The sequence below is a fragment of the Physella acuta genome, unplaced genomic scaffold, assembly GCF_028476545.2.
Source record: "Physella acuta isolate Inbredline_101_S28 unplaced genomic scaffold, ASM2847654v3 ptg000943l, whole genome shotgun sequence".
NCBI classification, from domain to species: domain Eukaryota; kingdom Metazoa; phylum Mollusca; class Gastropoda; family Physidae; genus Physella; species Physella acuta.
In genome coordinates, this window is record NW_026732460.1 from 311,693 (window position 1) to 323,979 (window position 12,287).

Sequence of the window (12,287 nt, forward strand, 5' to 3'; positions counted from 1 at the left end):
ATCGCAACCCGCGCGTTGCTGCGGTCTCAGAATAAACATATTTTTATTGAAACATAAAAAAACCATTTTAAAATGAAAATATGATGAAATTCAACGTACATTTATATTGATACACATGTATCTTTACTAATGGTGTATTTTGGTGATAAAATGAAATATACATTTGTATTAGAACACATTTATCTTTACTAATGGTGTATTTTGGTGATAAAATTCAACTTACATTTGTATTGAAACACATATATCTTTACTAATGGTGTATTTTGGTGATAAAATTCAATGTACATTTGTATTGAAACACATGTATCTTTACTAATGGTGTATTTTGGTGATAAAATTCAATGTACATTTGTATTGAAACACATGTATCATTACTAATAGTGTATTTTGAGTCTCGTAATCTTACTCTCTATCATGTAAAAAAAGATGAAGATTGCGTCATTCTCAAAGTGACGAAAATCAGCAGGACTGCTTGTTTAACACGTTAAAAACTATTATTTGACGGTTTATGAGCGCCATATCGACTGAAGCGACTTGTTATGTAATGGTGTATTTTTAGAAGCGTGTTCTCAATTTCTGATTGGTGCATAAGTAGATTCAGACTGCGTCGTTCGCATAGGGGCAGGGAACTGTACAGAAGGGTTTCCTCACGTTACAAAGTTATTTGTAGAAGTGTGACTTTGTTTTTAAAAGAATGTTTGTTATTCTTTGTAAACAGTGTTGGTGATTTATTTATTTTTATTTGAAAAGCCCTGCGAAATTACATTTTTTTCTAATTATTTTTAGAGCTGTAGTCTTTGTTTTTTTATACTGATTTTGTTTTATAGACAAAGGGAAACAGCCAAGTTAATATTTTTGGGAAAAGTAATCTAAGCCTAGTTAATTCCTCTGAATATTAAAAATTCAATCATGTTCCTTATTTTTATTCTTGGGCCTTTTTTAGCCCTTGGGAACCGAGATTTAATTTTTTCCGCAGAAATCTTTCCATGAGCATTTTCAACAAATCCCAAAGTTTATCAGCGTATAGAGGAAAGGTATAGTATTGTACAAATGACATAACTACAACACCTACACACTCTCACACACACACTCTCTCTCTCCATTTCTCAACCACACACTTTCAATTTTTAAAAAAAGCTTTTAAAAAGAATAGTCATTGTTTTGTTCGTTTTTAAAAAAATAAACATATATCCAATGAATAATGTGCTACTTAAATGTTTTAAGGATAGGTTTAATTTCAAATGCTGGTATGTAAATTATGATGTCATTGAAGGCGTAGTCTCACCATATTTTTGATTATCCCTACGCATGAATGAACATTTCAAACCTTATAACCAATCATATACCATAAAGGAGAGATGGCGGGATCTGAAAAAACCCACGAAAGCAGCTCTGATGGGTACCTGCCTCAAGTTCGAGAAAGAATATAGGTAATTACAAAGCAACTGGAGTTCGCTCAGCTTCACAATTTACGGTGACGTTACAATCCTGTATCAACTACAGAGAAATATGGTCACACATTTATTAGTCTGTTAATATTTTTTAAATTTTATTTTATTCAACAAAACAGCTTAACGTTATATTTTCATTGCGCAATATTAGGAGTCAAGCACAATAGTTTAAATAGCGACGAAATATCAAACTAGAAAGAGCCCGTTCAGACAATCTTTTGATGTTTAAACACACAACAAATCTAACCTTCTAGTCAGTGTTAGTGCTGATGTAGTGCTGATGTACTCAGTGTTAGTGCTGATGTACTCAGTGTTAGTGCTGATGTACTCAGTGTTAGTGTTGATGTACTCAGTGTTAGTGCTGATCTATTGCTGATGTACTCAGTGTTAGCGCTGATCTATTGCTGATGTACTCAGTGTTAGTGCTGATGTATTGCTGATGTACTCATCGTTAGTGCTGATTAAGTGCTGATGTACTCAGTCTTAGTGCTGATCACCCCCCCCCCACCAACACACACAATGCTCAAATTATCTCCACAACTTATTTCAAGTAACATTCTCTTCAAATTGTAATTGAAACTCATGTATTATTTTAACATTAGCATTCAAGCTTACGTCCACCATCAGATTGGAACCTTAGAGACATTCTTTGTACACACAAGACAAATAGAACACCAAACAGGTACGATAAGAATTTGAAAATACAGCCCGGCTGATAATGCATGAGTTATTGAGTACTGTATACCCTCAGTAGGTGGTCCATAAATCAAGGGAAGTTATTGTTGCTGATTACCTCCCTTCCCCTCGCTAAATAGTCACCCCTCGTCACCTTAGATCAGACTACAACTATAACAGTGACAAAGTTTACACGACCCATCAAAGTGTAACATTTCTTTTATAAGACATCAAATTATTTCTGTAATATTAATTGAGCTTGATCCTGATGTACCATGGTCAATTATATTACAATTTACACGTTTCATAAGTACAAGCATGCGAACTATACAATGTATACACATTTTTAAAATACCTTAAAATTGTGTTTTCAAATTTTCTCCTTCCTTGTACTTCGCCGCCCATCATCACAAAACTCCATGTTACAACACAGTAGCAGGTGTGTTGCACTTTGGGACTAAAGCGTGTTGGAATACTGACGAATAACATAACACAAAAAATCCAGTTATGTTTTTAACCCCTTAATGCCTGAATTATGTTCCAAGCGTGTAAAAAATTATTTGTGCTGATTTTCTCTCATCATACTGACACTGAATTTGAGGTATATAGTTGTTTTTGAATTTGGACTTATTTTTGATGATAATTACGGTATGTCGCGAAAACGCGACATCAGGCACTTATGGACCAAACAGTAATTTAATTTTTTTTTAGTCCGGGTCATTTTACTATTTTTACTGTTACATGTTTCTCTAAATATCCATGCACAAACAATAAAATATCACAAACTGAACATACGGGCATGCAAGGAGATGTAGAATCACTTGCAAAACTCATGAAAACTATACTTTATTAGCTCAGGCATAGAGTTACATAACTCTGCTGCACCTGCTCACTGACTAACTCTTATGAATAGGTATTTTGATGTCTTGCTGTCGTAATTCTACTACACTACAGTAACACACTACATATGGAAGGACTTCCTTCAATGTGTAGAGCCTTAGTTGTCCCCGGTTACGTAATTTTCGTGAATTCTTATTCAAGGTCAACTAATAAAGACGCATATTTCTCATTGGACCTATATTTGCTATACACACAAAGCACGTGAACAAATACTGTCCTAAATGACAGTGTTCAGCCATTGTATATTCGTCCATGCTCAATGCAGCTGCTGTGGGTACTTAGTGTCACTGCTGTGGGTACTCAGTGACACCGGCGTGGGTACTCACTGCTATTGTTGATGGTACCCTATGTTTCTGATTCGTGCTACCGCTATTGTTTATCGACTGATTATGATATTGATTACCAATGACAGTGCTGTAGCTACATATTGCCACTGCTTTAGGTACTCAGTGCTAAAACAGTCGGTACTGAGTGTTGAAGCCATGTGTACTGAGTGCTGAAGCTGTGGGTACTCACTGTTGAAGCTGTGGGTACTTAGTGTTACTGCAGTTGGTTCTTGGTGTCACTTCTGTGGGTACTCAGCGCTGGAGCTGTTGGTAATCGATAACGTTGACATAGGTACTCATCCTTAGCAGTGGGTACTCAGTAGCACTGCTGTGAGTGCTTATTGCTCAAACTGTGGTTGCTCAGTGTCACTGATGTTGGTACTCAGTGCTGAAGATGTGGGTACTCAATAACACTGCTGTCGGTACTAAATGCCAGTATAATGCCGCTAATATGGGTATTCAATAGCACTGCAAAGGGTATGTGTGTCAGCACTCAACCTTACTGTATTTATTACGAGGTGTAGTTCTATGCTCAGTGTTATTATTGTCATGGTCACCGTGAAGACCTTTATTTGGTGGTATCCAGGATAGTGGTCCACCACCTCACTTCCTGTTGTCTATTATGTTCTTTATGTTCTCCTAATATTTTACAATACTATTTCAAAGCTAAATTCGTTATATTGTACCCAGCAACATGATCACAACATTCCAGCATCGCTCTCTCTCCATATGCCAATGTCAATGAAACAGGTGAACTCTACTTCACCTACCACATGGACCGTAACATTCTAAAGTGCACTTTTATATATAGGCGAAGACTATATTGTAAATCCTTTAATTATTTATAATCATACTTGAATGAATGACAGCTTGGCGATGCATCGTATTTCGTTATACCTGCTTGTCACCCAAGTTCCATTTTATGTCTAATTGCCGGATGTCGCGAAAACGCGACAAACCGTAATTAGCAGATAACTTCCAAAATTATTCTCATATGTGATTTATATTGTTTATATACATAAAAGAGTGAATAATAAAGCTATTAGTATTTTTTATAGCCAAAACGGATCACCTATTTAGTAATAATAATCAATGTAAGTAGGCTGAATTCACGAAGTCAAAAAATTACGATGCGCGTGAGTCAAGAGAGTGTGACGTCATAACTTTCGACTTGACAACGTGACCATTGGTACCGATACAACCGTCTGGATGTACCCAATACAAAACGACCGGCAGCAGTAGGATAAATGAACATATGCGCAAATGCTATGCGCTAAATCGGTATGTCGCGAAAACGCGACTGTCGGCGTTAAGGAAGGCATATCCTCACTCTCAGATAAAATGCAAGGGTTCGGTAAAGTTCATGGTTGTTAAACCCCAAAGTCTCGAGTTTGAACCCTCGGGCTGGTGAGGCTCGTTAGATGAGGACAGCAACTCATCTAGGGGAGACAACTCCAAAATTAAACAACTGCTGCCTTGTAGTTTGTTCTTGGTTGGACAAAGGCTATGGAAGCAAATCCAAAAAGGAATGCAGGCTGAAATCGGAGTCAATGGCCTCAATGGTGCTTATCCACTAAAATTAAGAACGACGAAGAAGAAGATTCAATGCTATGCTAGTGACGTTTGCTTCGATATACAGGGCAGCACATAATTGACACGACAACCTAACTAATAAGACTCAGCACTGCACTTAACAACATTAACCTGAGTATTATCTACCTCATTTTAGCGCCCATCTCAACTGCTGTAAATCGTAAACGTCGTTCTATATCTAACCATGTTGGTTGAATTACTTTACAGACACTATATTTATATTTCATATAATTATATTTATCCTAGATAAATTATATTTATTGCGTTTCATTTTACTAGTAACATTTTTATGTAATATTTACAGTGGTGTCAATTTTGTTTGCACTGCCTTTGACAAGACGACCCAAACAACCCCTTATGTTTTATCGCCTTTTTGCTTCAGTACATATATTTAATGTTGACTTTTTTTCTCGATAAGAAATATTCAATGCCCCTTATAGTGAAGTAATCGTTCATTACGTAGATAAAATTTCTATAGCCAAACGTATTTTAACTTACTTTTTTACTTACTTTCAAAAAGAAAATTGAAACAAAAACATATAACTAAAAGTAAAATACAATAAATAATAAGTATTTGTTACAGCAATTTATGCAGCATAGTTGGTATCAAGAAATTGAATTTTCTTTCCTTATTGGGCTGCTTACTTTTATCATGTTAGATCAGTTCCTTGTTTGTTCACCTGCTTTCTTTTCGAAGTGATAAACGTTTCGTCCACACGTCAATCAGGTGAGATTCTCTCAGATTTACACTAGCGAATTACTTGCCCCCCCCCTCCACCATCCCACCCCCTCCCCCCACCACTCCTAGCTAAGAAGGTTGTTGACACATTTTATCTGTAACTTGCGCGTTTATCTATATGTAATAAGATCTGTGTAGTAAACTGTTTAATCAGTTATAAAAAGGTGTGTACCAATCTACTTTATTCAATTGGACTGAAACATTCAGTAATGTTACTCTGAGCTGTTAAATGTTTGTCCAAACTTTTTTTGGCACGTTGCTACCCCCCCCCCCCCCCCCCCCCACCCCACGTAAGGCTATTTGTATCTGACAGTAATGTGGAGTGGTATTGATGTTATGTCAGGGGCGGAACTACAGTGCCGCCAAACCCCGAAATACTGGGGGGGGGGGGGGTGGCAGGCAGTTTAGGGGCCCACAGCCGACCGTAATATATATATATATATATATATATATATATATATATATATATATATATATATATATATATATATATATATATATATATATATATATATATATATATATATATATATATATATATATATATGGGAGCCCAATTTTTTTTTGTGGGGTGGCTCTTTTTTTCTAGTTCCGCCACTGTGTCATGTACGGGTTTGGTGTTGCATGTTGGTTGTGTGTGGGGAGAGGGGTAGGTTGTGAGTGGTGAGAGTGGTAGGTTGTGTGTGGGGAGAGTGGTAGGTTGTGTGTGGGGAGAGGGGTAGGTTGTGTGGTAGGGTATGGATCACGGCAAAAGTTGTGGTTCAGGTTCAAATTATTTTTAATATTATTTAAAAAACCTTATATTTACATATATTGTATCTTATGTTTTGTGTTGTAAGGTGTGAGTTTCTGTCTTCAAAAAATACTTTAAATTATTTTACAACTTAGCGATGCATAATATAGCCTACATGTTGTAAATAGATAACTAAAACATACCCTGAGTGGAGAGTAAACAACTTTCGATCCTAAAATAACAAGTTGCTACTCAAATCCTGTTAACCAATAATTGGGGGGCAGTGGGCGTTCATTCTCACGATCTCATAGATATGGCAGCGACTTAAAAATAATCTCAAGATAACAGCTGCCTACTAAAGAGTTAGGCGTGTACTATTTAGGGACACAGGGTGCGTCACCCCTTCTAAATAACCCAGAGGTGGCAAATATTTTCAATGTTTTTTTGGTATCTATTTTCTCAACAACAAAAAAAAAAGAATTTACTGCTTTTTCATATCTGATACAATTAGATCTAGATGCAGACACAAAGGTTACAGTAATAAACCGGGAGTGATCTCCCCTAAACTTTCTCGAATATTCTTATTTAAAAACAACAGGGGATGGGAACTCTATTTTATATACTTAAAGTTATTAAAATAGAATAAAATCTCGTAGAAAAAAGAATTGCACACCAAGTGAACTCGCAATATTATTAGTACTTTATAAATTTACATTTGTTTTTTGTGAAATCGGAAATAGCTTAAATTACTACTTCCGGTCAACGGAAATTACTCAAATTTGACAGAAGATAGAGAATTAGATCTTTTAATTACATGTGAAATTTTATTTATCTATCTGAAATAGTACTCAAGTTATAGGCTTTTTAAAAATCCAAAATAAAAAAAGTACCACTTCCGGTTATCGGAAATCGCTCAAAAGTTGATACGCATCTACGATTTTAATAAAATACTTATATATGAAATTTCATCATCCTAGCTATAACGGTACTCAAGTTATCGTGTTTACAGACACACAGACGCACACACAGACACACACACAGACACACACATACACACAGACATACGGACTAGATACGGAAAAGCATAATTTTGCAATCTTGTCCGTATGACGTTTTACAACCGGAAGTGGTACTTTTTTATTTTGGATTTTTCGCTAGTGTAAATCTGAGAGAATCTCACCTGATTGACGTGTGGACGAAACGTTTATCACTTCGAAAAGAAAGCAGGTGAACAAACAAGGAACTGATCTAACAGGATAAAATCAAGCAGCCCAATAAGGAAAGAAAATTCTATTTCTTGATACATATCATCCACCAACTATGCTGCATAAATTGCTGTAACTTATTATTTATTGTTTTTTACTTTTCGTAATTTGTTTTTGTTTTAATTTCCTTTTCAATATTTCTTATCGAGAAGAAAAACGAACAAGCCGACCCCTGCATAGTATCTGAGAGTGGGGATGTGCCTTGCCATTTAATATTATCAAATATAACTGGATTTTTTTTAAAAAGCCCATTTAATGATTTGTTATTTTTATAAACGCAAATTTCTTAATAATATACGAAAATGGAGAAATAAAAGATTTTCTTTAAATATTATTATAGACATCTACATAAATTGCTTTAAAAGCTACATAAAAACGTTTTAATAACTAGCTTTTATGTATAAAAAAAATTTTAATCCGCCTAGATGGGTCTACTAGAAGAGCTATGAAAATTTTATCTTGTTGTGATTGAACTCAAGCGAAACAAATTACTTTTTTTTAGTGTTTAGTAAATGTGGGTAGATAGTGCGTAAACATGTGCATAATATGATTCATATCACGTATGTCAATACTTGTATGTGCACATACTGATACACATACGCATACCTACACATATACATATGCACATGCATATATATATATATATATATATATATATATATATATATATATATATATATATATATATATATATATATGTACACGAACACATACACCATACACATGCCCACACACATACTCACAGCTACTCCCATACACATACCCATACACAAACACACATGCAATAAAACACATACATTCTTACTTATACATTTTAAGAAATTAAAGAAGAAATATATTAAAGAACACGTTTAATAAATCTTACATTTGAGAAATGACGTAATTCTGTCGCCGTATTCTACTCCAACATGAAATTAAAACAACATTGTCACAAATATAAGTGGGCTGTCGGTTAACAAAAAAAAAACACAGCTATGTACTATCTGGTTCGCTAGATAAGTATCTAGAAGTCAATGTTCCTTTGGTGCATCAAGGTCCTTTTGGGACATTGTAATTTAGAGCAAGTAAATCAAACCACGATATGCAGTATCTCTGGGTCCATGTTGAAACCACGGCCTACGTTGAAACTACTATATACATTATCCAACAATTTAGAATCAGTATTTACTAGCAGCCATGTAAGTAATGAACACAGTACTGCTAGTTACTTCATATATTTTCAATGTACAAAAAAAATGTTAGATGACAGAAATATTAATTAAACTAAATATTCAATTTACGGTAAATAATTGCTCCCAAACTATTATTGTACAGGTTTTAATGCTTAAATGTAAACGCCGGATGTTCTAGCAAGGTCACGTTGACCTTAGGTGCACATAAAGCCGTGATGAAGACATCATCCAACCAGATGGGCTTGACCCTCAGCGCCGCCTGGTACAGTAGTCTGACTGTCCCCATGGGGTAGCCCAGCAAGCCCCCAAGCCCAAATGTGGGATATGTACTGTTAGGGTATTCTTCCTCTGATATGTAAACCTTCCAATGTTTGTTTCTGACTGGGCCTTCGTTCTTTTTAGTTTTTGCCAGAATAAAATTTTCCATTTTTTGACTGGTCATTTTCATAGCGTCCACAATTTTTTCTAAGTTAACATCAATGTCGTCATCAGTCCTTAATACGTATTGTGTACCTGGACAAAATGTCACCGCCCACTTTAGCATGGACATTGCCTTATGTCTGATATTCTTGTAAGTGTCCATATAATTTTCTTGCACAATGTCCCCGAATTTTTTAGCTTCTTTGTTTATTTGTTCAAGTAAAGTTTCATTGTGTGTGGTCCCAAGAAAAAACAGCATACGGGCGTAGTTACTGGTATTGTTAATAAAATAAAATCTTTTCCCACTGCGCAGTTTATTTCTCAGGTCAAAGTTTCTCAATGCAGATGGTACCACATTCAACAATTTAACCAAACTTTGACGACATGTTCTCTCCGGGTTATGGAGGTAGGAAAAATTATGCTCGTTTCTGATTGGTTGGGAAAGAAACTCAATTATCGATCTTTGAATGTTGACTTTTTCTCTTAACGATGATTCTCGAAAATGAACAGAAACATTTGATAAAACTTTAGATAAGCTCTCAATTTTAGCGTCTAATGTTTTTACAATGACATGCTCTATGTTTCCGTAGATGTCAGTTGAGTGTTTTAGAACCTCTCTGTCGAGTGTGTCCTGGTCTCTAACTAAACCTTTGCTGTATGTCCCTACAGTAAACACTCCAAATAACGATACCACAGTAATAAACACCACAGCTCCGACAATAGGTAAACATCGTTTCCTCATACATGGCATCATTGTATAGATGGTTCTAGAGCTAATGTCTTCTTATATTTTAAAATTACACGTTTTAGTAAAAATAATTCACGTAGCACTGCACTTAAAAAAAAAGTCTAAAATTCACTAAAAGATATTTAGAAACAGAAAAATCTCGAATGAAGAAATGTATTTCACATTTTGTAAACTTCCACGAACACTAAGTTCCTAGTTGTTATTTGATGATTATGTACAGAGCCCAAAAGGAATCAGAAATGAACATAACTGTACAGCACAAATGAATCAGTACAACAGGGGCAAGACACTCCAGATTCCTGCTCTTAGTGTGACTGTTAGTCACGTCAACGTGACCTAGACTGAGCGTCGAAGCAATGACTTACAACTGGTTTCTCTACCCCTAGCAAGGATTGGTTATCTCCCTGTTTGGATAGCGTTTGATTACCAACGCTAAGGGCTGAACTTAGGTGTTCTTTGGGTGAATAAGTAGCGTCTCATTATTTTTAAAGCGCTCAGAAATATTTTATTTTGCACTCGCATGAAGCGCAAATTTTAACAGCATTAAGATGTATGGTCCATTTTGAAAGGCTTTTATTTGACTCACTAAGTATGTGTGTTATCAGCCTTTATTTAGTTTTGTTCTTAGCCTTTATTTATTATGTGTAATATAAGCCTTTATTTGGTATGTGTGTTATAAGCCTTTATATTATACGTGCGTTATAAGCCTTTATTTAGTATGTGTGTTATAAGCCTTTATTTGGTATGTGTGTTATCAGCCTTTATTTAGTATGTGTGTTATAAGCCTTTATTTGGTATGTGTGTTATAAGCCTTTATATTATACGTGTGTTATAAGCCTTTATTTAGTATGTGTGTTATAAGCCTTTATTTGGTATGTGTGTTATCAGCCTTTATTTAGTATGTGTGTTATAGGCCTTTATTTGGTATGTGTGTTATAAGCCTTTATATTATACGTGTGTTATAAGCCTTTATTTAGTATGTGTGCTATAAGCCTTTATTTGGTATGTGTGTTATAAGCCTTTATATTATACGTGTGTTATAAGCCTTTATTTAGTATGTGTGTTATAAGTGTTTATTTAGTATGTGTGTTATAAGCCTTTATATGGTATGTGTGTTATAAGCCTTTATTTAGTATGTGTGTTATAAGCCTTTATTTAGTATGTGTGTTATAAGCCTTTATTTAGTATGTGTGTTATAAGCCTTTATTTGGTATGTGTGTTGTCAGCCTTTATTTAGTATGTGTGTTATAAGCCTTTATATTATACTTGTGTTATAAGCCTTTATTTAGTATGTGTGCTATAAGCCTTTATTTGGTATGTGTGTTATAAGCCTTTATTTAGTATGTGTGCTATAAGCCTTTATTTGGTATGTGTGTTATAAGCCTTTATATTATACGTGTGTTATAAGCCTTTATTTAGTATGTGTGTTATAAGTGTTTATATAGTATGTGTGTTATAAGCCTTTATATGGTATGTGTGTTATAAGCCTTTATTTAGTATGTGTGTTATAAGCCTTTATTTAGTATGTGTGTTATAAGCCTTTATTTAGTATGTGTGTTATAAGCCTTTATTTGGTATGTGTGTTATCAGCCTTTATTTAGTATGTGTGTTATAAGCCTTTATTTGGTATGTGTGTTATAAGCCTTTATATTATACTTGTGTTATAAGCCTTTATTTAGTATGTGTGCTATAAGCCTTTATTTGGTATGTGTGTTATAAGCCTTTATATTATACGTGTGTTATAAGCCTTTATTTAGTATGTGTGTTATAAGTGTTTATTTAGTATGTGTGATATAAGCCTTATTTTATACGTGTGTTATAAGCCTTTATTTAGTATGTGTGCTATAAGCTTTTATTTGGTATGTGTGTTATAAGCCTTTATATTATACGTGTGTTATAAGCCTTTATTTAGTATGTGTGCTATAAGCCTTGATTTGGTATGTGTGTTATAAGCCTTTATATTATACGTGTGTTATAAGCCTTTATTTAGTATGTGTGTTATAAGTGTTTATTTAGTATGTGTGTTATAAGCCTTTATATTATACGTGTGTTATAAGCCTTTATATTATACGTGTGTTATAAGCCTTTATTTAGTATGTGTGTTGTAAGTGTTTATTTAGTATGTGTGTTATAAGCCTTTATGTTATACGTGTGTTATAAGCCTTTATATTATACGTGTGTTATAAGCCTTTATTTAGTATGTGTGTTATAAGCCTTTATTGAGTTCACAATGTCTGTTTGTAGAATGTGACAAATCATGTCACA

The 12,287-nt window shown here is 34.5% G+C and overlaps 1 protein-coding gene across 1 annotated transcript; it reads right to left on the reverse strand.

The window, feature by feature from the left end:
- Nucleotides 1-8,549: 8,549 nt before the first annotated feature.
- Nucleotides 8,550-10,300, reverse strand: LOC131953730 (beta-1,3-galactosyltransferase 5-like). Its single transcript, XM_059317062.1, has one exon. The coding sequence runs from the start codon at nucleotides 10,026-10,028 to the stop codon at nucleotides 9,000-9,002; it is 1,029 nt and encodes a 342-aa protein (XP_059173045.1). The 5' UTR covers nucleotides 10,029-10,300; the 3' UTR covers nucleotides 8,550-8,999.
- Nucleotides 10,301-12,287: the final 1,987 nt, after the last annotated feature.